This window comes from Xenopus laevis, chromosome 2L (genome assembly GCF_017654675.1).
Source record: "Xenopus laevis strain J_2021 chromosome 2L, Xenopus_laevis_v10.1, whole genome shotgun sequence".
NCBI lineage: Eukaryota > Metazoa > Chordata > Amphibia > Anura > Pipidae > Xenopus > Xenopus laevis.
The window spans coordinates 167,543,910-167,571,538 of NC_054373.1; the positions used below are offsets into that span (position 1 = coordinate 167,543,910).

The 27,629-nt window shown below is 41.0% G+C and overlaps 1 protein-coding gene across 3 annotated transcripts in view; it reads left to right on the plus strand.

Moving 5' to 3' along the window:
- lats2.L (large tumor suppressor kinase 2 L homeolog) overlaps positions 1-27,629 on the plus strand; it is a 42,097-nt gene that overhangs the window by 11,196 nt on the left and 3,272 nt on the right. For all 3 annotated transcript variants that reach the window (XM_018247738.2, XM_041582669.1, XM_018247740.2), the window contains 5 exons: positions 17,671-17,803; positions 19,696-21,203; positions 23,929-24,511; positions 26,046-26,228; positions 27,186-27,292. In XM_018247738.2, coding sequence (XP_018103227.1) covers positions 17,671-17,803; positions 19,696-21,203; positions 23,929-24,511; positions 26,046-26,228; positions 27,186-27,292 — 2,514 coding nt within the window. The remainder of the gene's footprint in view (positions 1-17,670; positions 17,804-19,695; positions 21,204-23,928; positions 24,512-26,045; positions 26,229-27,185; positions 27,293-27,629) is intronic.

Consider the following 27,629-nt stretch of genomic DNA (forward strand, 5'->3'; position numbering starts at 1 on the left):
TTATATTGGATATTTATCAAAAGATAAAAATAGAACAGACTTTATATTAAATATAAATGTCAAAATCCTATAAAAGTTGATAGCTGTGAAATGTCCCTAAGATGAATTGTGTGGCAAATTGTGGTTTCACTCTTTGATAAATATAATCTATTGTTTCCATGTGTAAGGATGTTATTTAGTCGTTGGTACCCCACGCCTAGATTGCAGACGCCTGCCTCTCGCTTCTGCCCATTCATGATGTGCACAGCTACTTCTGGGCTTGCGTTTCACTCAGCGGTCCTCTGCTTTATTTTAAAGGCAGGCGCCATTTGTACTTTGTCCAACGTAAATGTCTTTTCATAAGTTCCTGGGTGTATTCTATTGTGTGTACTGAGTTGTTGCTAACCCTGCCTGTCCCTGTTTTCGTCTAGTCTGCTGCCTGTCCTGACCATTGGTTGTTATTGATTACTCTCTTGGGTTCCTGCATTGTACTGCGATATTGGTGTGTTTTGTCCCGGCCTGTGAGCCCGACTATTCTCTTGCTTACTGAATCTGTACTGCCTCTCCCGTTGGTTTTGACCCGGCCTGTTCACGACCAAGCTTCTTGTTCTCTGTTCAATTACTACGTTCGGTTCCTTTGCCTGCTCAGAACTCTCTCCCTGGTCCTTTCACGCTAAGACCTGGCGGCACCCGTATAGCAGAGGGGTCCTCCCGAAGCAAAAGGTGACTGTTCTAGGCGGATTAGTGAGCCGCGACCAGGACCATGGAATTAGTTCTGGCTGTTGAACTCTGTCCCTAACACCATGTGTCTGGGGCCCTAATGATACATTTGGATACATCTAGCAGCAAAAAGACCATGGTTCCCTAATAAAAACTAAACGTGTAGGCTTCAGACTTATCTGCCTGTGGGATCTGAACAGGAGAACTTTTAGGATAGTTTGCTATAGATGACTTTGCATGCTTTGTTCTGATTAACCAATTCAGTCTTAAGGAAGAGACAACGCCTCCTTGTATAAAAGCGCAGGAATGCTGGTAATTATCCTGACACATTTCCCCTGACAGTACGGTATGCTGGTGTAGCTATAAGGAAATTGTGTGGGGCCCCCCTCCCTCAAGCACACGCATCCAGGACCACACTGTTCTAAGTGTACTGGAATCTTTATAGTTGGAATGCAACATACTTGTTATTAACCCCTCCGGCTGCAAAGCACAGTGGGAGGCCTTCTAACCGCCACCACTCATTCTATGGCTATGCAGCAAAGTACTGCACATGGGGCCATGTTTGGTTGACTTTCCTCCAGGCAGTCCAAAAACATACAGGCAAGTTATTGGCTCCTTATAAAATTTGACCATAGTGTGTGTGAATATGGGGACTTTAATGATAGGAACCTTAGATTGTAAGCTCCACTGGGGCCAGGACGGATGTGACTTATGTATATCCGATGTAATGTGCTGTGAAATATATTGGAGCTCCATAAATAAATGATGCTGAATCAACCTCGTTTGAACAAACTTAGAAGCCAGTCAGCCCATGTAATGTACAAGAACAGTCACTTTTCAACAGCCTCCTGTCAATTTCTAAGCAAGCTTGACCACGAATCCAGTTGTCCGAGAATCAGATCGGGCTATGTATGCAGTCTTCAGCCTTCCAAACTTGCAAAGGACCCTATGTGATAGGAGATTTGGCGCCGCAGCTGAATACCTAGTTTGGCACAGCACTTGCATTACCATTTTTACCTAGGAATGTTAGCATGGGTGGTAGAGAAGCAGACATATTTAATTTTCCACAAAAAAAAAAAAGTGTTTGAAGTTAGTTGAAATTTTGGTGGTTGTGGGAATTAAATCTGAATTATTGTAGAAAGACGAGATCCACAGCTGCAAATTATAATGATGTTGAGTAAAATTGATTCCTTGCATTTCCTAATAATGTTAGTAGAAAACATTTCTAAATCATGGTATTAACTTTGTATGATTACCGTTCCCTAGTTTGTAATGATAATGGGAAAACACTAGCTGTAATTTGTTGACACTATAAATGCATGAAGATGATTACCCTTCAAGTAGGGTTGCCACCTGGTGGGTATTTTATCAGCCTGGCTCATAAAAACGATGCTTGATGCCAATCTTAATAATGGGGAAGTAAGATTAAACTGTAGGAAGGCTTCTATTTTTTCCCAGATAAGGTGAAAACCCTATCTGCAAGAAAGTACCTTTTATTACTGTTCCCTATTTGTAATGACAATGGGAAAACACTAGCTGTAATTTGTTGACACTGTATAAATGCATGAAGATGATTACCCTTTAAGTAGGGTTGCCACCTGGTCGGTATTTTATCAGCCTGGCTCATAAAAACGATGCTTGATGCCAATCTTAATAATAGGGAAGTAAGATTAAACTGTAGGAAGGCTTCTATTTTTTCCCAGATAAGATGAAACCCCTATCTGCAAGAAAGTACCTTTTATAACCAATGGCCTTAATTTATGAGCATGTATTTTACAGGTTACACGTAACTTTTGTGTGTCACTTGGCTGGAAATCTTCAGCCTAACATCAATGACTTCTTATTTTGTCCACATTCAGAGGTAAACAAAACCTAAAACTGAATATTAAATATAAAAATGATAAGCTGGATAATCACGGTTGCTACCTGTTAGATCTTGGGCATTGTGATGGAAAACTTTTACAATAATGTAGTGACATCACTGGATAGATGCCAGGAGAAGTCCGTGAAATAGAATCAAAAGGTAGAGTCCTGCAGGTCGGGTCGGGTACCCACAAAAAAAGCGAGTTGTGGGTCGGGTTGCGGATCAAAGTGGCTAAATATGCTGGTTGCTGGGTCGGGTCCAGGTCTTAGAAATTGGTTCCGTGCAGGACTCTATCAAAAGGCAAGAAATTGTTGCCAAGATCTCAGAGTATGGAAGTTCCCTCTCCTGACTCTTCCCAAAAGTTAGATCCCCACAAGCAGTGAGTCCTATGATTTTCTTTCTTGTGGATCTTTGTCCACAACCCTAACCATTGACGTCACTTTAAAACTTTGCCATGACCCAGACCCACTCGCCATGTGTTTTTCATGGAAACCAACCGGAAACCTTATAATTGGGGTGATTTTGCCCAAAACCTGAGCATTTTGTATGTATTCAATGGTGCCAAACCCAATAAAAAAACTCTACAGCAGTGATACCCAACCAGTGGCTCATGAACAACATGTTGCTCACTAACCCGTGGATGTTGCTCCCAGTGGTCTCAAAGCAGGTGCTTGTTTTTGAATTCCTGGCTTGGAGGCAAGTTTTGGTTGCATAAAAAACAGGTCAAGCAGAGCCTTCTGTAGACTGCCAGTCCACATATAGGCTACCAAAGAGCCAATCATAGGTCTTATTTGGCACTCCAGGAACTTTTTTCATGTGTTGTTTTTAACTCTATTCACATTTGAATGTGGCTCACTGGTAAAAAAAAAAAAAAAAAAGGTTGGGGACCCCTGCTCTAGAGCAATGCTATCGATGTTTTGCCTTCACCCAGGACATCGCCCTGAATCGGTGTTGTGTGACGTTCAAACGCTTACTCTACTGGAGCTTCTCCTTGAAATCGACTATTGTTGAATACAGACATTATTGCTTTTTAAAATGTTACAGTGATTTGTGTTGAAATACTGACTTTACCCACAGAGTAGACACATTTCCTCTTGAATAAATTTTCACGATAAGATCTTGAGCAATTTGGAATTACATATAAATGATTAAGTGTCATATTCTTCATTCTCGTTAGTCCTGTCCCAGTAGAACTCTGCAATTTTGTTTTGGTTTCATTCTTATTAGAAGAATAATGGTTGCGGAGTGCAACATTTCACTGAAGGGATCAAATTTATTTTCAGAATATTTCTTATATACTGAATAAATTCAAGGCGGTGAACTTCTTTTGCTGCTGTGGTTGCCACCTGGCAAGTTTTATGATAGAAACGGGGCTTGATGCCAATGTCATAAATAGAGAAGAAATCTAAATTAGTAGGAAAGCTTTTTCCTAGAAAAGGTTAGACTGTAAGCTCTACGGGGCAGGGACCTCCTTCCTACTGTGTCTTTTACCACATAGTGTACTATGTGTATTTATTGTCTTCCCTGTGTGTATTTCTATATATTGTACTTTTATTTATATTGTACTTTTATACATTGTACCGGGCTGCGGTTCCTTAAAGGAGTAGTAAAGCCTAACTAAAGAAGTAGCTAGAAATGTTGTACGTTATGTTTTGGGTTTCTGTACCAGCCCAAGGCAACCACGGCCCTTTAGCAGTAAAGATCTGTGTCTCCAAAGATGCCCCAGTAGCTCCCCATCTTCTTTTCTGCTGATTCACTGCACATGCTCTGTGCTGCTGTCACTTACTGAGCTTAGGGACACACTCACAATATACAGTACACATAGAATAGAAATGTCACAATATAAGGCTGATTTTAGCATCCGAATTTAATAATCAGCCCTGTTGTATCAGATTATATTACAGGCCAACCTCATTTTCTGCTGGATAATTAGTGACGAGCCCTAAGCTTAGCTTCTCAACAGCTTCTGAGCCCACTGAGCATGTGAGTGTCACAGACACTTTCCAAGATGGTGACCCCCTGTGACAAGTTTGAAGTCCTGGATCATTGCTGCTATTGACAAGCTGAAACTTTAGGCTGGTGCAGTATATGAAATGTGACATTTTTGGCCATATTCATATTTAGGCTTTAGTTCTCCTTTAACAGCACTTTACAAATGGTTTATACATACATACATACAAAAGCTGGAAATCTTCTTTGCTGCCATGCAGCTCCAGACAGTAGCAGACTCAATGCTCTACAAGGCTACCAATCAGAAGTTGGCTTTCAAAGAGCTAATTGGTAAATACAGCCTGCTGATTGGTTGCACAGCTCTTAATCATCCCACCCCCAACTTAGGGAATGTATTTGAACTAGTTAACAGAAAAAAATTGCATAAATATATGCAAATTTGCATTTACTCTGAATATTTTTTTTTAGATGGTTATAACTTGGCGGGTTTTAATCGTATGAACTTTTTTAAAGGAGAAGGAAAGTCGTCTTGCACTTGGGGGTGCCAAATGTTAGCCACCCCCAAGTGAATGTATTTACTTACCTGAAACCCTGGGCCGGTGCTCCTATCAGCAGAAAACTGCACCAGGGCAGGGGCGATCCTGGCCCCTCCGCTGCCTGAGGCAGCAGCAGTTGCTGCTGCCCCCCCCCCTCACCCGGAAATTCGCTCTTAAAGTACCAGGAGCAGCATTTTTGCTGCCCCCCTTACCTAGTGGGGCGCTGCCGCCTGAGGCGACAGCCTCAACTTGCCTCATTGGCGAAGCACCCCTGGCCCAGGGTTATATCAGTGAGCACCACGGGTGATCTTCTTCCTCTTTCCTTCGCACGGTTGCGCATTCGCAGTAGTGTGAAAAGCCGAACTTTAACTAAAAAATCTGCTATTTCGTTCAACTGCGCATGAGTCTGCCCCGGGAAATTTGAAGAAAGAGGAAGCCGGAGGAGGATCGTTCCGTGGTACTCGCAGGAAGAACCCCCGGGCCGGTGCAGTTTTCTGCTGATAGGAGCCCCGGCCCGGAGTTTCAGGTAAGTAAATAGAATCACTTGGGGTGCCTAGCATTTGGCACCCCCCAAATGTGAAACGACTTTGCTTTTCCTTTAAGCTTGAAGGTAGCTTGTTTTTTCTGTGGAAAAATAAAAACATTTTCAGTAAGAAGCTTTATTACACTGTTCTCTGGTGCTATAACTACATTTTGTTACATTTTTACCACTGGCGATTGGGCTGCTACGTTCTTTAGCCTGTATTAAATTCACACACAACATTTTTCCCCCACTTGTTATATTCCTCCACAAATCAGTCAGACTCTTTGAAATGTGAGAGAAGAGCTAATGGGTGTTTTGCCAACACCCCAACTTTTTACCTTTAAACCCACCTCAATGGCCGCTGCTTTTCTCCCCTACAAGCAGGGATTGTAACATAAATGTCTGTCTTGTTGCAGTCTTTATGTCTTCAGGAGCCTACAGCTGCTCCCTAAAGGATCCTGTTTGGCCTCCCTGTGGAATCTTCATCTGGTCAGCTATGTATGAAGAATTTCAGTCATTTTTCAGCTGCAGCTCCGTGCGCAAATACCTTGACCTTGGAATATTTTTCCTCCATTAATCTAGTGTTCTAAAAGAAATTCAGAGTGGACAACATTACATTCGCTTACGCACACATATTAAATTCTTCTAACTTTTAGGGTTTTATTTTTTTAAAATCCAGGTTGATTTTTATGCCATGATTTGAGAACATCTCTAAAAAAAAATCTTTTTTTTTTTTTTAGCTGCAAATTTTCATGGTTTATCAAATTGCTAAAAATGTAAAAGACATCTTGCTGATGCTATAGAATTTTTTAAGCATTTAGAAAAGCAATTGAAATTAACCCATTAATTTTAATAAATAGTAACAATCTGGAAACCCGGTAATTTTTTGTTGTACATTTAACTATTACTCTTCCTAATGACCAGCTGAAATTTATCTTAGGATGCTGCTGCCTACATCTTACTGTGCTAAAAGTTAACTATAAAGTGAAGTACCCCTTTAAGCGCACACCCTTTTGCCACCCAGTGTATCCATCTATATCATTTAGGTGCATGAGTAATCAATGGAACTCTATGAGAGGCATACATTCAAAGACAGAATCAGGTTCAAAAAGTTAAATGTTGTCCAAAGATTTAAGTAAAAATTGCAAAGTTAATGCATTAATATAATAACACACAGACCTGATTTTAAAACATTGGGGAACTCCATTTCCCATTTATATAAACAATAACTATTTTACTGGTACTTAATAGTGCTGCTCCAGCAGAATTCTGTACTTCTGCACGAAATCCAATTTTTAAAAGAGCAAACAGATTTTTTTATATTCAATTTTAAAATCTGTCATGGGGCTAGACATATTGTCAGTTTCCCAGCTGCCCCCAGTCATGTGACTTGTGCTCTGATAAACTTAATTCACTCTTTACTGCTGTACTGCAAGTTGGAGTGATATCACCCCCTTCCCTTTCCTCCCCAGCAGCCTAACAGAACAATGAGAAGGTAACCAGATAGCAGCTCCCTAACACAAGATAACAGCTCCCTGGTAGATCTTAAAACCACACTCAATAGTTAGCCAAGTCCTACTGAGACTGATCCGGCACTCGATTTGTCCTCCCTGGCTATCTGCTGCTGGATCCTTTCTGGCTATCTGCTGCTGGATCCTTTAGCTCTCACATTGCGTGTGCAGCGGTGCCTCCAGCATGAACGATGCGGCTGCTCTCTGCACTGCTTTGCTCTCCGCTACTTCTCCTCCCTCCTGGCGAGGAGCCGTGTATTTGTGAATTGAGTGTGTGACTGTAACTGAGCTGCTGTGTGAATAGGAGTGTGTGCGTGTCCGTGCAGCCGCCACACTCTTCCATTGCAGCCTCCCTGTCACCGCACTGTCCCTCTCTCTCTCCCCGGCGACTTTCATTTACGCCTCCTGTCAGGGGACCGACCAACTCTGTCAGGCTGGAGAGACCGGGAGAGGGGAGGCCCTGGGCTGCTGTATCCTCCTTCCAAGAGCTGGGGGATGCGGCGGCTGTGACCCCGACGAGGAGGGGAGGATGGGAGTGCAGAGCTCGTCAGGAGGGAGGAGAAGTAGCAGAAAGCAAAGCAGCACAGCATCGTTCATGCTGGAGGCGCCGCCGCACACAGAAGCACTGAATTTGGGCGCTAAAGGATCCAGCAGCAGAGAGCCAGGGAGGAGAAATCAAGCGCCGATCCATGGATGGTCGCCCTGTCGCCTTTTCTGTAGAGGACAGGAAGCAGAGTTTCTGTAAGTTATTTCTTAATAAAGACTGGGATTTTAAAGTATAATTTGTATTGGTGTTTTTTTTTCGTTGTGTACGAACACATTTTTTAAACATTTTTTTTTTTGATGTTACTGGTGGGTAGGAGAAATAACAGCCTGCCAGAAAGTAGTTCCATCCTAAAGTGCAGGCACAAGTTATAAGACTGGGGCAGTTGAGAAACTGACAATATGTCTAGTCCCATATCAGATTTCAAAATTGAATATAAATTTTGAGAATTGGATTTCATGCAGAATTCTGCTGGAGTAGCACTATTATCTGGTGCATTTTGAAAAAAAAAAACATGTTTACCCATGACAGTATCCCTTTAACACACTTTCATTGAATTTAAAAGAAAGCAAGGAGGGCACTTCAAAGAAGAATTGGCGATTTATTCAGCAAGCCTTCACAATCTCCATGCCTTACGCATTTCGGGCTCCTGGACCATTAGTCATAGACGCAGGCTCTTGACCCTTAGTTGCTCTTTCATTGCTTCTAAAGAGGATTTTCTAAGACCATCACCACCACCAAACATTGCTAACTTCACTAGTTGATTCCACCACGTCTGGTCCAAGTTGTCAGCCAAGTAACTTAACCCACTGACTTATTTTTTTGGGGGGCTGGAAAGTGCTAGAACTCACGCTGTCACTATTTTTGCTACATCCTGCTTTAGATGAAATGAAACGGATAGAGTAGAGCATCATAAGTGTATATCTGATGCATATTATTCCAAAAAAGCAACTGGAGTATTTGTTCTTTAGGAACTAGAGGTGTTTAATGGGAGGGGAAGGGAATTTCCATATATTGTTCCATTTGTTTTTCAGCTCTAGGATTGTAAGAATGTGATTTCATCCACTGGTGGAATTTCTGAGTTTGAGATTTCACAATTGGAATGTGAGCCTTTTTTTTTTTAACCTTTTATCTTAAAGGAGAACAACCCCATGTGCAGAAGTTAGGACCCCTGAAGTGGCCTCCATCCACCCTACAGAACCACAGTACTGTGCTCCCCCCAACACAGCCCCGTGTGCTCTATCTGTGGCCAAAAATCTGATTAGCATAACAAGGTTGGCAGGGCACCATGTCGCGCCACTTATTCTTCTCTTGGTGATGAGCCACTCTCAACATGTGCAGTTGAAGCCAGATCCAGTCCGATCTCTTCCTCTGAACTACTCTGATTTTTGTGAGCAAACAGGGCTGTCTGGAGGAACATAGCGGTGCAGTTGGAGGGAGTGTCACTCCAGGGGTTCTAACTTAAATATATCTTTTCTAGAATCATCAGTGATGTTGCGGAAAAAGCATTCTATTTCCCACTAACACAACTATCCAGACTGTAGGTTGGCCGCTCATGTCCAAAGTGTTACAGATCCAGTCGGTTGTAAAAAACTTGATGCCAATGTTAATAATAGTAAAGGAAGATAACAGGAAAGCTTGAATATTTCCATAGAAAAGGTGGCCACCCTGCCTGGTCAGGGACTGGCGTATGAAACTGGTATTTTGTAGTTTGGTCACTCAGAGACCATAGGAAATTGAACTATCCAGTTCAGTAATAATATTGGCAGTAATACTGAAATAAATGAGGTTTGGTGGCAGAAATGGGAAAAGGGTATGTATTATTACTAGCCAACGTCATGGGTTAGCTCAGATTGCAAGTAAATCTTGGTGGATCTAGCAAACTTTGTTTGTACCGCACTCACTTTCTGTTATGCGGTACAGTAAAGTAGTACAGGTGTGGGATCCGTTATCCGGAAACCCATTATCCAGAAAGTTCCGAATTACGGAAAGGCCGTCTCCCATAGACTCCATTATAATCAAATAATCCAAAATTTTAAAAATGATTTCCTTTTTCTCTGTAGTAAAAAAACAGTAGCTTGTACTTGATCCCAGCTAAGATATAATTAATCCTTATTGGAAGTAAAACCAGCCTATTGGGTTTATTTAATGTTTACATGATTTTCTAGTAGACTTAAGGTGTGAAGATCCAAATTACGGAAAGACCCGTTATCCGGAAAGCCCCAGGTCCCGATCATTCCGGTTAATAGGGCCAATACCTGTAGTAGTTTTACATCCGTTGAAAGGAAAGCTTCAATACTTTATATATTGGAATTAATCATCCTGACAGGGTTTAGCCGTACAGTATACGGCTTAAAGGTAATTAAAATATACCATTTTCCCAGGTGTCCTTGCAGTGGATTGGAATGGGCTCATGCACAGTATAGTAATTTTGTGGAAGCCTTACTGCTCGCTTTGGCAAGTTCAAAGGAAACCTCCATAGAGCTCAATAAATCAAGTGGCAGAATGCTTGCTTTGTTTTACCCCAGGGCAATAACCTTACAACTATGCATCTCTTTCACAGCAGGATCGCTGCCTTACTAAAAACCTGTTTAGTCTAAACTAGCCTTATATTATTTGCTAAATTCCTACTGAGTCATAGTGATTCCTTTTAGCAGGAATGTTCTGTGCAGAAATAAACATTGGTCAAGGATAGTTTGGGGGGAAACTCAAATTTTTCTTCAAAAAAAAAAAAAAAACCTCAAATTTTATTATACCCCGAAGCTGGTAAAAGTCAGAATCCGAAAATCACCAATCTCAAACCTACCTGCCGAGGTCATGTAGAAGATGTCCCTTTTACAATTTGAAGACATCAAGATCTGTGCTGGGTTTTGTAGGATAATCTGAAAAGTTCAAGGTTTTCGGACGATAACAAAAAAAAAACAGCGATTCAGATGATAAATCCGAAAAATGTGTACAATTCCAGTTATCGCTCGATTTTATAAAGTCTTTTCCAGCATGTAATTTTTCGAGTTATTTTATTGATAAATAAGTTTAAATTGTGGATGGGAGTTTGGTTAAGCTTGGTTTAAAAAGATGAGATAAATTAGAGTTTTAATAAATAACCCCTTGGTGAAATATATATTTTCTTTCTTGTACTATAATAAATTGCATTTCTACATGCTTGAGGCAAATCAGGCTCATTTGCCAATCCCATGTAATGGCTGGAGCACTTAAGGTGGCCATACACTATAAGATCCGCTCGTTGGGCAAGGTCGCCAAACGAGTGGATCTTAACACGATATGCCCACTAACGGCTGGGCAATATCTGATGAATCCGAACGTTCGGCCGCGGGGCTTGAACAATCGGATTACAATACTACAAATGGGCTCCAACGGGTTGCAAGTAGCCGATGCGGTCCTGTATCATACAAAAAATCAAACTTGACCTATCGATATTTGGCCAATTTTTGGCCTGATATCAATCGAGAGGACCCGTCGGGAGCCCCCACACATGGGCAGATAGGCTGCCGAACCTGTCTAAAGCCGGCCATAGATGCATAGAATCATTGTACGATTGGACTTCCCCATCTCCCGACCCTCCACTAACCATTGAGATCAAAGTCTTCCCAGTCAGATCAAATAAAGTAGTTAAAGAACAGATCAGCAATGTTCTGCCCCTGACAGCAATCGTACGATAGTTATATCTGACAAAGCTAGTGACAGTCTCCCACTGAAAATCCTACGATCGGCAATACACGCAGAGATATTATCGACAGAAATGTTCTAACCTGTCCGATCGACCAAACGACCGATCTCCGCCGAACGAAAAATCTCAGGACTTATACACACGGGCCGAAAATCGTACGAATCATCGATTCGTAGGATCAGATCTTTGCGTCTATGGCCAGCTTTAAAGACCGATATCGGCAGCTTTAATCTGCCCGTGTATGGCCGCCTTAACACGTATGCAACCTAAGGGGGTAGGGTGAAAAGAGCAAGAAGTATAGTGCAATGGTAAATGAGGCTCCGTATGTCTTACTGATAAATTCAGAGAATGCCTTTCCAGTGTAGGAACATGGATCAGGACACGGACAGATTCTCTGGAGTAAAGTGACAAACCCCAGGCTGTTAGCCCTCTTAATAGAAATCCCACCCATTGTGTCAGGCATCTGTCTCCCAATGTCAGGCTTTGCCAGGTCACACTCCCAGCTATGTGGGTTATGTGTCGAACGTGCAACATTTACAACTTATTCTGCGAAAGAATTCAGGCTCCATAAATGCACTTTTGGTTGCACTCCGATGCAGTTGCTCTTTACTCGTTCCAGTTGGTGCCATTTCTGGTGTCTACCCTATTGTTTCTGGTGACAAATAGTCCCTATAGTGGTTAAAGCGTTATAAGTATTTAATTGCTTCGCTCCAAACCGGCTCTGCTAAGGTTAGAATAAATGGTACTCTGAGCTGAGTGACTGTATTACAGCAGCCATACACGTTTATTGAAAATATAATAATCAAGTTTAGCTTGAAGCAACTTGGGGAAAGCTGTTGTCCTTCCATTTTTTGCTGTTGTCCTTCCATTTCTTGCATCTTCCATGCCTTGGCTTTAATAGTATCTCTCTGTGATGGATGAGAAAACCTAGGGGGTTATTCCTACTATGAAGAGTGCCCTTTAGTTCTTTTCTTTTCCTGACTTGTTTGAGGACATATACAATTGATATAAGGGTTGCTAAACCTTTTCCTTACTGGCCAGTGTGAGAGGCAAAAAGTCTTGTCTTGATAAATTTCTTGACCTAAACAGGGGCAAAAAAAGATTTTGCAGAAAATAGTTCAAACCAATAAACTGTATAATAATAGATATCACCCTGTAGTAGTATGTTTGCTAGGTTTAACATTGGTCTAAAGTAGCACCAGGGGGATCTGTATCTGCTGGGTGCTCTGGGCTTCCTTAAAGGAAAAGTAAACCCTAAAAATGAATGTGGCTAAAATACCATATTTTATATACTGAACTTATTGCACCAGCCTAAAGTTTCAGCTTGTCAATAGCAGCAATGATCCAGGACTTCAAACTTGTCACAGGGGGTCACCATCTTGGAAAGTGTCTGTGACACTCACATGCTCAGTGGGCTCTGAGCAGCTGTTGAGAAGCTAAGCTTAGGGCTCGTCACTAATTATCCAGCAGAAAACGAGGTTCCCCTGTAATATAAGCTGATGCTACAGGGCTGATTATTAAATTCTGATGCTAATTGCACTGTTTTCTGTGCTGCCATGTAGTAATTATCTGTATTAATTACTAATCAGCCTTATATTGTGAACTGTATATTGTGAGTGGGTCCCTAAGCTCAGTAAGTGACAGCAGCACAGAGCATGTACAGTGAATCAGCAGAAAAGAAGATGGGGAGCTACTGGGGCATCTTTGGAGACACAGATCTTTACTGCTTAAGGGCTGTGGTTGCCTTGGGCTGGTACAGAAGCACAAAACATAATGTACAACATTTCTAGCTACTTCTTTAGTTAGACTTTAGTTCTCCTTTAAGCTTTCCCGTCCCTCTATACTACAAGTACTGTTCAGCTTGTGCACAAGTCACCACTGAGTGAATCAGGCCTACTAGACTACAAGGGATCTTGAAGAAGATCTGGAAGATGCCAGTGGCCTGGACCTACTGCCTTGGGCTAATACTTCCATATGTCCAGTAAAAGGAACAAATCTGATATCCTGGCGGTAGGTACCATTCACGTTGAACATAGTTGGCTGGTTAAGGCAGATAGAAGTTGAAGGATTTCATCTCTAGGGTGTATGACAATAAGGAAACTCTTTTTTTCCTTCTCCTCTCAACACGTTTTATTTTGCATTTGAGAGGACAGAAATGCTCAGTAGTACTCCCCCCCCTCAATATAAACAGTTCCTAGAAATCTGTCTTCAATAAGTAGGTATGAAATGTTGACTTTCCCACAGGAGAATGGCAAGAATGAGCACGTTCCACAATTTATAGACCATCCTCATAATTCTGCTTGTCACACATGGTCTTAATCTAGATTTCTCCTTACTCCGTCCCCAAAGGATTCACTAGAATTCAGAAAATCCACCCTAGATAATAATTGTTTGGAAGAAAATGTCTGAATGCAGTGCAAAGTGCAATTTTGGGACACTAATCAACACTTTCTTTTACCCACAAAATTCTGTTGCCATTGCGGGTGAGAGCAGGGTAGAGCCGTGGCAGTTGTGCCTGATGCAACAGAATTGTTCTTTTAGTGCAAGTCTACCCTGAAAATCATAGTAGTGTTAGTTCCAGGCAATTGCACATGAGTCATCAGAGCAGACTGGACGGACACAATGGCACTTAGCACATCTATACGCAAGTGTACTGATCTATACGCAAGTGTACTGAGCTTGTTAAAAAGATGTAAATAAGTGCAAGATTTGCGTCCATTTAGCGCAGTCTAAAGATCTTCCTGTCAGCAATACAATCCTCTGTCTGGTTACCGGGGTGTAGGAGAGCGATGAAAGTAATTTCAGACCGCAGAACAAAAAGTTACATGCACACCAACTGTAAATTCTTAGAATGCCGCTGAGGACATCACGCTAGAGGAACTTCCCCTTAAATCAATAAAATGCTAAAACCTGGCTTTTGCTTCCTGCTCTCCATCATTCAGATTGTATATTATATTATTTCAATGGTACAGTACTATAAACAAAATATTGCATCTCCCTCTCCTAAATAGGCCTTGATAGTAGCTTTAACGGGTGCAATTTTGTTGCGTCCTGCCCTCTGTTCCTCTACATTGATTTAGCGTTAACGGTGCAATTTTATTGCATCTCCCCCTTTTAAATAAGCCATTATAGAAGCTTTAACAGGGTGCAATTTTATTGTGTCTCCCCCCTCCTAAATAAACCATGAGAGTAGCTTTAACGGTGCAATTTTATTGCGTCTCCCCTCCTAAATAAGCCATGATAGTAGCTTTAACAGGGTGCAATTTTATTGCGTCTCCCCCTCCTAAATAAGCCATGATAGTAGCTTTAACAGGGTGCAGTTTTATTGTGTTTCCCCCTCCTAAATAAGCCATGATAGTAGCTTTAACAGGGTGCAATTTTATTGCGTCTCCCCCTCCTAAATAAGCCATGATAGTAGCTTTAACAAGGTGCAATTTTATTGCGTCTCCCCCTCCTAAATAAGCCATGATAGTAGCTTTAACAGGGTGCAAATTGCGTCTCCCCCTCCTAAATAAGCCATGATAGTAGCTTTAACAGGGTGCAATTTTATCACATTGTTTTATTTTGGTCTTTTTACTGTGTTGCCGAGGCCTATTGCACATAGCCATTTGCATTTAATAGAATCAGAAAATTCAGTGGCCGATGTGAATGACCTGATGTGGGCAACTGGAATCTGTGTTTGTTTGTTTTTCATACCCTTTACGAGAAAACACCTCTTTTGTACAACTTCAGTGCAGAGGTCGTCCCTCCCACTCAACCCAGAACTGCTGTCCTCCCTTGTACCTCATGTTAAAGGGCAGTGGGGTTTAAAGCCACTATCTCTAGAAACTTGACTTCTCTCACCTATATTGTTGACCTGGAGAAACTGCACAGGTTCTGGCCACCAGAGAGCCAGGGGCAGGATATGAAGCAAACAGAGATGAAGGCTGCCAACCCTACTATAGTACTATGTAGTATTCGGGTGGTTTGGTTCAAAAGAGGGGCAGCTGCAGGGGAGAGAGTCATGTAGGTTTTATTTATTTTATATTACAATGATGTCCATATTGTTAATGCCCTGTACCAAGCACAGTTATGCTGGGAAAGGCCAAAGCATGGTGGGATAGATGGACTTATATACTGAGAGGCTAAATTTTGTTGCAGTTAGCAACAGCAAGGTTTGATCTGTATTACTACACGTGATATAATAAAAAGAGGGGGCTGATTTAAGCTGGCCATACATGTGCTGATATAATTGTAGTTTCTTATCATTTTTGGACCGTGTGTGGGCTTGGGTGATTGGTTGTTTAGAAGATCAGACAATTGCTGTCTGATAATGATTATATCTTTGAATGTATTGCCTATCTGATGATATCCAAGGATGAATGTGCTACAGTTTCCATGACATAACTTTTGTAGATTGTTGTCTGCCAATTAATGGCGAGAACGTCGTCCGATTTATTTTTCCCACTACTCCTTCCTACTATTTAAATCTGAATGTTCGTTTTAGATGGTTGCATTAAAATTTACGATCGATATCTGAAGAAGGATAAAATTTGAACGTGTCTGGCCATCTTAAAGGGAAGCTCAAACCAGAAAATCCAAAAACGATTTTCAATCTGCGTTGGATTTATCAAATTGTTCTTGCATGAAAGTTGTACTGAATTAACACATGAAAGGTGATACCTGTGCCAGTTTGATTGCTTTGAGCAGTTAACACACATGCATTTTCATATGGTTATGTGCACTAATACTCATCAAGACCTTTACACATGAAGGGATTAGAAGGATCGGGCAATTATTTGTTGCAGCATGAAAAAATTAATTGCTACTTCCTAAAGTTCCTACAGCTCTTAAATGTTTGCTGTGGAATACAGCACTGGAGACAACTGTTTGTAAATAAAGCCCAAGTGGGTTTTTTTTGTGTGTCTGACTGCTTTTGCGATCACACCCAACCCATTTGGCTCTTATTTCTGCCAAAATGCTGTTAGTAGGAGAGTTACTAGATGGACACATATTTAATGGAACCATGTTATCTTTGTTAGTGAATGGTTCCTTGATTGAGAGTAGACGTGGTTCTTATGTTCATATGGACATAGTTCCTAGAAGGTTATTTAAGATTCTACTTCAAGAAATCACCTGCATGAGATATGCTGCTGGTCAGGTACAGTAGGCTATTTATACAGATTCACTGAACTATACAAAATGTGGCTGCTGTCTCGTTTCTTTCCCCTCTGATGAGCAGGAGATTATGTGAGATCTCGGATACACAGAATGACATGTCTTAAATGTCACCCAATGACCAAATCGAACTGCAATGTTGTTTACACGGAACAGGGCACTTTAACTGCTTCCTTGAAGCAGAACTTGTCAGAATTAGAATATGGGCATACATGTTGTATTACATATATTGAGCTTACTGTCGTAGCCAAAAAAGAGGTCCAGCAGCTCTATAACTGCAATGATCCAGGCCTTCAAGCCTGGAGCATAGGAGTCGGATTCCAAAAACCTGGCCAATGACATAAAGATCTGATCATCAAGTGAGAAGATCTGTGTCCTTGGGCCAACAGTTGGGTCATATAAGGGACCTGTGTAGAGTTGTTGGCTCCAGTCTTCATCCATTGCCCAGTATGGCCTTTATTGGATGAGCTTTTCTGCAGTTACTGATCGGGTGGTGGATTTGGTCAAGAGGGGACAAACTGGCAGACAATGTTTCCCCGCTTATAAACTTCTTTGTGGTGATCGTTAAACCTAGTACATGCCCAGACTAGCAATCTGTGGATTCTGGCAAATGCCAGACTGGCTTCTGTAGTATACAATAGAAAACCCTACTTTGTGAGCTGTTTTGGCTAGGGATGCACTGAATTTAGGATTCAGCCAGGATTCTTCTGCCTTTTTCAGCAGGATTCGGATTCGGCTGAATCCTTCTGCCCGGCCGAACCTAATCCTAATTTGCATATGCAAATTAGGGTCTGGGAGAAAAATCGTGTGACTTTTTGTAAGAAAACAAGGAAGTATATATGTTTTCCCATTCCCACTCCTAATTTCCATATGCAAATTTGGATTCAGTTCAGTATTCGAATGAATCTTTCGTGAAGGATTCGGAAGTTGGGCCGAATCCAAAATAGTGGATTTGGTGCATCCCTAGTTTTGGCCTCTATGTACTTGAAATGCCAGGACTTGTTTTGAATCCAAGTCTTGACCTGACCTAGAATGTGCAGTTTGAGGGAATATTATCAATAATATTTATATTGATCAATAAAAATAACTGTAATAATAAAATGTTTTAACTTGATTTGATTGCACATTTCCTGAGGCAAAATCCTGGAGAGATGATTGGTGTACGACAATAAAAATGTGAGCTTTACTTTGCCTTTAGGAAATGGCCGTACGTGCTCTGAAGCAGACCGGGAGCAGGAGCATTGAAGCTGCTTTGGAGTTCATTAGTAAGATGGGTTATCTGGACCCGAGGAATGAACAGATTGTTCGGGTGATCAAGCAGACATCACCAGGTATGTACATGTGGTTCAGAACACTGTGCTGGAATATGCCTTAAATTAATATCCTTTAGCTCTCAATGATTGTAGTTCTATTTGACACAAGAAATAGAAGTAGGAGAATAAATGGTATCTCCTCGTAAATGTGCTTCTATCTCCATACTGACCTTTTGTGTGTTGCAAGAATGGAGTCTCCAAAATGTAAGAGGTCACCCAGGCTGTCCATTTGATTGTCCCATGGGCTGATTTATTTTAGCTGATCAACTGAACGCTGATCAGACCACGACCAAAGTGCAACCCTGTCTGCCTCTACATCCACCACTAAACTCATGCATGCACCAAGGGGGCTCACTGCCAACTACAGGTTCACTTTTTTGGCAACTAACAACAAGATAGTCTTCCGTAGCTTTTTTTAACATGATTGCTGTTGGGATCCACTAGTCGGCATGCTTTTTACAACTTCCCACCTCGGGTTATTCTGCATTCCTTTAGGCCAGCCTTGCCCTATATAACTTTAGCTGTTTTAAACTCTTTTAATCTGCATTTGGATTTTTTGGCTGACATGGGCCATGTTCTCTTTGGAGGAAATGTAATACTGCATGGCTCAATAAAAACCTAATGCTATTGACAAAGGGTCATAGATGTTACTTGTTACATCATACCGTATATACTTGAGTATAAGCCGAGTTTTTCAGCCCCCAAAATATGCTGAAAAACTCTACCTCAGCTTATACTCGGGTCAAGCGCAAAAACGGTCACCGGTGTCTAAGAATAGTCGCCGGCGTCCAAGAATCATGTTTACAATTGCCTGCAAATAAGTTATATTGTATAAAGTTGTACAGGTATGGGACCTGTTATCCAGAATACTTGAGACCTGGGGTTTTTTGGGATAGGGGATCATTCCTTAATTTGGATCTCCATACATTGTCTACTTAAAAAGAATGTAACCATTAAATAAACCCAATTATATCTTGGTTTTGATCAGGTACATAGTTTTGTTATTACAGAGAAAAATCTCAATTATTTGATTAAAATGGAGTTCAAGGGAGATGACCATCCCGTAATTCTGAGCTTTCTGGATTACAGGTTTCCAGATAACGGCTCCATACTTGTAGAAAAACTTTTTTTGCTGCTGGAAAAGGCATACGTAGCGGACATTCAAAACAAAATTCACTGTGAAAATGAAAGCTGACTTTAATTGTCCTTTTAATATTTGCTGCATGAATCAGTTTGTGTATATGACTTATATTCTAGAGTAGTATTCTATCACGCTTTGTAAATTTAGAGACTATGGAAAAAAATGTGTATTTTTTTTAGGACACAGAATCTTTAAGCCCTGACAAATATGTGGCATAAATCCACTATAGAGAAATGTTTATTAGTTTTCCCTTTTTGACAAGTCTCCAACCTGTCTCGTGTCCTGACCAACAACAGTGCATTTTTTCTAAAACCGACATAGTAACCGGGTAGATCAATCAGTAGCCCAGATGGATCTGTCACAATTTCCCTTTTACTTAGTGCTGCTGCTATGAGGATATCCAGCAAACACATACTGTTGGTAAGGCCCGAGGGCAGAACACATTAAAAGATTAGATCAGTATGTTACTGTAAGTTTTAACTCATTCTAAAGCACTGTATAGGATAAAATTAGTGATAAGTAGTCATGGGTCTTCTGAAAATCAGTTGGCCGTCTGGGCTTCTGAAACCCTCAACAGGGCATTTGGGATAAACTCCAAATTTTTATTTCCCAGAATGACAGGTCTACACAGTTGGATCACTCTTGTTGAGACAATAAGTCCTTCTAAAAGGGACCTTAGTAACTGTATATCGTGGATTTCTTTTCTTTGGTAGAACAGAACTGCTGTCTGAATTTTTATACTTTTTTGTTTTTCTTCTTTTAATTTCAGGAAAAGTCACAACTCCTAATAGTGTATCTCACCGGTCAAACTTTGAAGGATCAAATGAGACATTTTATCCTTATCATCCAATGAACAATGCAGCTTATGAAGGGCCTGGCTTTTCAGCAGAAGGTGCCAATGTCCTCAGTGAAGTACCACGTCAGTACATGGACTATTTGCTTTCTTCGCCTCAGCCTGCCACGTTGAATGGCCCTTCTCAAAGGCCTCTGCCTGTAGTAGGTGCTCACAACTCTCCTGTCAGCCACCAGCAGAAGGGATATGTTACAAATGCAGAGTCTGCTGTAATGAACTACGTTATTGGGAATCATAACAACCCAGGTCTTCCAATACAAACGTCTCATGCCTCAAGCAGTCCACACTATAGCCGGCAGCACATGATGGTGCAAGGGGATCCTATGGCCTATAGCGTGCAGAGAACACCATCATTTCAAAATAAACTGCAGCAAGATGGAGGATATGTAAATTTACCCCAGACCAGTCCAGGCCACGCCTATACACAGGCACCTTCCGGTATGTACTTGCCACACACTCACCACAAGCAAACAAGTCCTCCCTCTCACCAGATGCATGTGATAGCCAGAGGTTCACCATACTCTGAGTTTTCAGACACTCCACAAAACCTGTTGACGCCATCAAGAAACAGTTTGAACATGGATCTCTATGATCTTGGCAATGCATGGCAAAACTCACAGCCTTGCCGGGATCCTCTGCAGGGCCCAGGTTTAGACTCTTCTCCAAGACAACATGTGTCCTTCAGACCGGACTCTCAAGTGCCAAGTCGTGCTAGTTCTTTTAATAACCACCAACAACAAAAGCAAGTGGTGATGCGACAGACCCCACCCAACAAACCTGACACTTCCATGCCCTTACCCAATACTGTCACTACTGTTACAGCCACTCATATTCTGCAGCCAGTAAAGAGCATGAGGGTGACAAGACCTGAACCACAAACTGCTGTAGGCCCCTCACATCCTGGTTGGCTAGCGGCTCAAGCACAGAAGTTAGAAACTCAAAAGGTGGAGATGGTCGAGCCTCCCACCTCATCAATTGCATCAGCTAACGCTTATGGTATAGATGTGGGTTATGGCAACCAAGATATGAGATTTCCACCACCTCCTTATCCAAAACATCTCTTGCTTCAAACCAACTCAGAACAGCTTGAAATGAATGCCTTATGTAAGGGAGTGGATCAGAACCTTCGTGTGACTGAGAATGTATCATGTGGTCCAGTAGATGAAGCCAATGGGGAACCAAAAGCTAGCAAAGCGAGCAAGACCCCCAAGGTTGTTAAATCGGGAAAGGATAAAAAACAGATTCAAACATCACCTGTTCCCGTGCGTAAAAACAGCAGAGATGAAGAAAAGCGAGAGTCCAGAATAAAAAGCTACTCACCTTTTGCCTATAAGTTCTACATGGAACAACATGTGGAGAATGTTCTAAAGACCTACCAGCAGAAAATCAACAGGAGACTACAACTGGAACAAGAAATGGCTGAAGTATGTGCAATTTGCAATTGGTTTTCATTTTTTATTATTTGTGCTTTTTGAGTTATTTAGCTTTTTATTCAGCAGCTCTCCAGTTTGCAGTTTCAGCCATCTGGTTGCTAGGCTCCAAATTATCCTAACAACCATGCATTGATTTGGAATAAGAGACTGGAATATGAACAGTAGAGGGTCTGAAAGAAAGAAGAGTAATAAAAAGTAGCAATAACAAAACATTTGTAGCCTTACAGAGCATTTGGTTTTTAGATGGGGTCAGTGACCTCCATTTGAAAGCTGGAACGAGTAATTCGAAGAAGGCAAATAATTCAAGAACTGAAAAAGAAAAAATGAAGGCCAATTAGAATTAGCCAATCTATTACTTAAAGTGTCTTGCAGGACATTCAGGGATTAGTATTCTGCCCTTTGAACATGATTAAATTTAAAGAATAACAATGCATTTTCAACACAAGTTCTATTTAGTGTGCTCTTGTTTTTTTTTTAGCAAAGGTTTCTTTTTAGGTATACTGCCTCTTTAAAGGACTAGTAACAGCAAAAATTTTCTAAAAAAAGGTCCATTAGTGTGCTACGAAAAAGACTTTAAAATCGCTAAGTCTTTATTAAGAAACAACTTAACGAAACTCTGCTTGCGCTCCTCTTCAGAAACGGCGACAGGGCGACGATCCATTGTGCGACGCTCGATTTCTCCTCCCTGGCTATCTCCTAAAAGGAAGGCAGGGAGGAGAAATGGAGCCCCGCACGATGGATCGCCGATCGCCTTTTCTGAAGAGGAGCGCAAGCGGAGTTTCGGTTATTTCTTAATAAAGACTTAGCGACTTTAATAGCTGAAAACTTTATTAACTACAGTTTATAAGGATATCATTTACAGGATATATATCACATGTTTGGGGCAAACAAATAAGAGTTTTACATTTTGATCACAAGCATGGGTGAATAGTGGCCTTAAAAACCTGGTGAATTTTTCTGTCTATTACTAGCAACAGCGTATTAATGACACTTATTTAAAAAGAAAAGATGCGCTGCATGGGAAGGTATCATATAGGAAGGGGAGAAGAACCGTCACCTGCCATCTGGTCGACTGATTCCACTCTGGTCACGTGGACAAACATAAGATATCCATAAAAAGATGCACTTTTTGATAAGTGCAAAGGACTTGCCCATCCATATTTTTTTGTATGCATTGCATTTGTGCTTTTAAAATGATGGAATAAATGTTGAATTTTATCACAGACATCTGCAATGAGAGGCAAGTCCTTTCACTTATCCGGTGACCAAAGAGCGCGCCATTTTATGGATTTAAAGGGTATAGTCCCCCTTTAATTAATCAAAACCAATCAAATCGTGTAGCTAAATATGTTGTCATTATTAAAGCCCAAACATTCTGAACATATTTGTGATGGACAAAACGTTTGCTTAATTGACAGCCAGAGGAAAATTGCTAAGTGTTAATTATTGCAACATTCTTTGTGTGATTTAATGTAAGATGACATTCTGAGCACAAAAAGTCCCCCTTATTGCCACACTAGCCATTCAGAAGCCAGTGTTTGGTGACATTGTTTAGTTAAGCAGTGCTGTGGGCATTTGACAGAACTCTGAAAAAAAACCTTAGGTTTATTTAGGAGGTCCGGTTTGCTATATTTAGGTGCTATTTATGGCATCATTTATATTTGGATTGTCTTAACCAAAAGGCAGGACAGTTGCAGAGAATGAATAAACCATTAAGAATGCAGGACCTTCCTGTTTGTGGCTATGACATCAGACCACAAAATACTTCATTCCATGCCCCATGACTATAGCACTAAAGATAGGCTCAGGCATGTGTGGGCACACTAAATGTAGGCTTCTTACTACTTATTTATCAGTAGAATCTCACTAGGAATTTTCTCCGTTACCTGTTTCAGCTAACGAATCTCATTATAGACAACCCTAGACAAATTTGCCTTAGGACAGTAACCTAGAGCAACCAATCACCAACAGTCTTTGAGCAGCTATGGTGGATATAAAAGCTGCTGACTTGGCCCCTACAGAGTTCGCAGCTTATTGGGTTGGGGTACCTACAATACCTATATCTGAACTGATATTGGCAGATTTGAAAATCCGATTGATTAAGGCAGTGCTCCCCAACCAGTAGCTCACAAGCAACATGTTGCTCTCAAACCCCTTGGATTTTGCTCCCAGTGGTTTCAAAGCAGGTTCTTATTTTTGAATTCCAAGCTCTGAGGCCAGTTTTAATTGCACTAAAACCAGGTGTACTGCCAAACCGAGCCTCAATGTAGGTTGACAATCCACATAGGGGCTACTAAATAGCCAATCACAGCCCCTATTTGGCACCCCAAGAACAGTTTTCATGCTTCTGAATGTTGCTCATGGGTTCTAAAGGTTGGGGATCCCTGGGGTTAAGGTCTTCATTGGCATATTGATGCCACCCTTTTCTGACAGTGGGTCTCTACTGGCCCATAGTCTGATTTTATCAGATTGGATGGGACTAAAAGAGAAAATGTTTAGGTGTATGGCCAGCTTTAGAAGAATGAAAGCAGATGACAGGCTGGTTGCCATTGTTTAAGGGTAGATTTCTGGGCCGTTCTATTTTTCCGAGCAACTATTATATCAAGTGCATATAACGCACTTGAAGTCAGAAGTGGTTACCTGATGAAGCGTGCCTAAGAAATTTAAAATTATGTTGTTGTCCATTGTAGTGATGATGATCATTTTGGGTTGACAGGCTGGCCTCGGTGAAGTCGTTCAAGAGCAAATGCGGAAAATCCTTTATCAAAAGGAGTCGAATTATAACCGATTGAAGAGGGCCAAAATGGACCAGTCTTTATTTGTAAAAATTAAGACACTGGGAATAGGAGCTTTCGGGGAAGTGTGTCTGGCAAGCAAAGTGGACACCAAAGCGCTTTATGCTATGAAAACCCTACGGAAAAAGGATGTGCTGAACCGCAACCAAGTAGCTCATGTAAAGGCAGAGCGGGACATTCTGGCCGAGGCTGATAACGAGTGGGTAGTGAAACTTTACTACTCTTTCCAGGACAAAGATAACTTGTACTTTGTGATGGACTACATTCCAGGAGGGGACATGATGAGCCTTCTAATACGCAAGGAGGTGTTTCCAGAGCACCTTGCCAGGTTCTACATTGCGGAGCTAACCCTGGCCATTGAGAGCGTCCACAAAATGGGATTTATTCATCGAGACATCAAACCCGACAACATTCTTATAGACCTGGATGGCCATATTAAGCTGACCGACTTTGGCCTGTGCACTGGGTTCAGGTGGACTCATAACTCAAAATATTACCAGAAAGGTAAGTAGTGAAATCTATTGCTAGTGTAGAACAGGCTGTGTGCAAACCCAACTATTTTTCTATGGTTTTAATCCTATGGTTTATGCTATGGCTGGATACAAAGAAGGCTTGGTTCAGTACTGTCCAGTGCCATCCTGGGTTCTAGATTTGGATGAGGACAGAGTAGACTTTATTTCATGAATAGTAGATCGTGATGGGCTGGCACAAAATGGATCACACTCCAAAAATAGATGTAGTAAAAAAGTATTTTTTATTAAAGGAAAACTATACCCCCCAAACAATGTAGGTCTCTATTATAAGATACTGAGTAAAACAGCCCATGTGCTTCATGTAAATGAACCATTATCATAATAATATACTTTTTTAGTAGTATGTGCCATTGGGTAATCATAAATAGAAAATTGCCATTTTAAAAAATAAGGGCCGCCCCCTGGGATCGTACGATTCACTGTGCACACATACAAACCACATGTAAGGTCACATGAGCCAATTAACAGACAGAGTTCTGTCTTTTGCTTCCTCACTTCTTCCTGTTACAGTTAGTGTTGTAGTATTTCTGGTCAGGTGATCTCTGAGGCAGCACAGATAGAGTCACAAAATGGTGGTTCAAGGCAAGAGATGTAAAAGGGCAATATTTATGTAAATATATATTCCAGTTTGGTAAGATTCTTTAATATGTCATTCAATTTGATATAAACTATCTGTTGCTTAAGTATTCATTTTGGGGGTATAGTTTTCCTTTAAAAACATCACAGCAAAGGCCTAAATGGCCTAAATAGGCCTTTGCTGTGATGTTTTTGCTTTAATAAAAATACTTTTTTACTACATCTATTTTTGGAGAGTGATCCGGTTTGTGGCAGCCCATCACTATCTACTATTCGCTACTTTTGCCTTCCTGAGCTGAAGGTTTGGGGCTAGTGCACCTGGATCCCCCGCTTGTTTGGGTAAGTTAACCCCATCATTACTGCTCATTGCATTGACACTGAACATTTTTCTTTATATATTCATTGAGACTTTATTTCATATAACATTATTATTATTGTCATATTATGATTTCGAGAAACACAGTAGGCCAGATTATTGCCCCACTGTATGGAATAAGTTGTATGGCATTGGCTCAGAAAGTTGCCATGTCTCCGGTACAAAATCGGTGCAAATTATTTTTTTCTTACTGGAGTTATTTCATTAAAATAGAAATAGCAGGTAATTTTACTCCCCCGTGTTCTATATTTACAATGTCAAAAATATGTCTTAATGAGGCACGATGTATTTGCTTTACCTTACACTATACCAGTCTGCAGCACAAATTGTTAGTTACCTTGGTGGGTAAATAAAGCAGCTTTTTTTTTTTTAAAAGAATGAGTGGGCTGATAATGGCCTATTATTCATTTTAATAGTATAGTAGACTACATGCAACGTTGTATTTTAAACCCTGAAGGCAGCCTTTAGACTTTGTGTGGATTCCTTCCAGGCTTTTAAATTGCAGTTTCCGTTTCCATATAATAAAGAACAATTCTTATCGCATCCTCTCTAGGGAACCACGCCCGACAAGACAGTATGGAGCCTAGTGAGCTGTGGGATGATGTATCCAACTGCAGATGTGGAGACCGGCTAAAGACTTTGGAGCAGCGAGCTAAAAGGCAGCATCAGAGATGTCTGGCTCATTCTTTAGTGGGCACGCCTAATTATATAGCCCCAGAGGTTCTGCTGCGCAAAGGTATGATGATCTTGGACGTTAAAGCACAAGCAAAACATAAATACTCGAGCTCAGGAAATCATAACCTTTTTCACACCCTGGTATGGTGCACATCTTAGTCACGCTGCTATGGGATCTCTTGTGCTGCCCTGGGCGGGCAAGTGTATATGAGAGAAAGCTGGTTTACATGATTCTACAGCAGATCTTCCATAAACTTCAACAACCTGTTGACCGGATGATAGCAATGTTTGTTTATGATTTCTGTTTCTGACTCTTGAAACAGTGTCGCAAAAGTCAGTTCTCCGCCAGGTCTGTTTATCAGTGCTCACTGTGGCCACAGAGTTCACTGAATGAATACCACAATAAAGGGGTCCAAATAAAATCCCTTTGGGAGTTGTTTGTAGTTTCTACATATTTAATGTGTCCTTTTTACACATATTTACAAAGTCAACACTTTGAGGGTGTTATTGTTAGCCAATATAGGTATCCCTTCTACAATACTTTTTGTATTTGTTTGTTTTTTTATTTGTTATTTATAGGGTGGCATTCTGTAACTTAAAGGAAAACTAAACCCTAAAAATTAACAGGGCTAAAATTGCCATGTTTTTTTAGCAGCAATTATCCAGTACTTCAAACTTGTCACGGGGTCACCATCTTGGAAAGTGTCTGTGACACTCAAATGCTCAGTGGGCTCTGAGCAGCTGTTGAGAAGCTAAACTTAGGGCTCGTCACTAATTATCCAGCAGAAAATGAGGTTGGTCTGTAATATAAGCTGATGCTACAGGGCTGATTATTCAATTCTGATTAGGATCTATGGCACATAAAGGTTTAAAATCAAATTCTGATTAGGATCTATGGCACATAAAGGTTTAAAATTATGATTATTAATTAGAAGATAAAGGGAATTAATTTCACCTTATAGGCTCCTGTATCTGTGACTAATTGTGACACTAATTGGTCTCTGTTGTTCTTGTGCAGGTTACACTCAGCTGTGTGACTGGTGGAGTGTAGGTGTCATTCTGTTTGAGATGCTGGTAGGGCAGCCACCATTCCTTGCATCAAATCCAACTGAAACCCAACTAAAAGTAAGTACTAATTCATTCATGTGAACTGCTCAAGCACATCTAGTAACACAATAGAAAAGGGACATTCTTAGTAGGCTTCTTGTGTGTTTCTTCTGTGTCTTCATGGGTTTGTCCTAAAGTCCAAAAACATTCAGACCGGTTAATTGGCTCCTGATACAATTGACTATAGTATGTGTAAATGTAATGGAGACCTTATAGACTGTAAGCTCCACTGGGACAGGAACTGATTGGATAGGTATGATCTCCGTCCTTTGTAAATGTTGGCGCTATATAAAATATTATCCACTCTTAAGGCAGGCTATAGCGAATATTGCCATTTTTAAAACCTTATGAAATC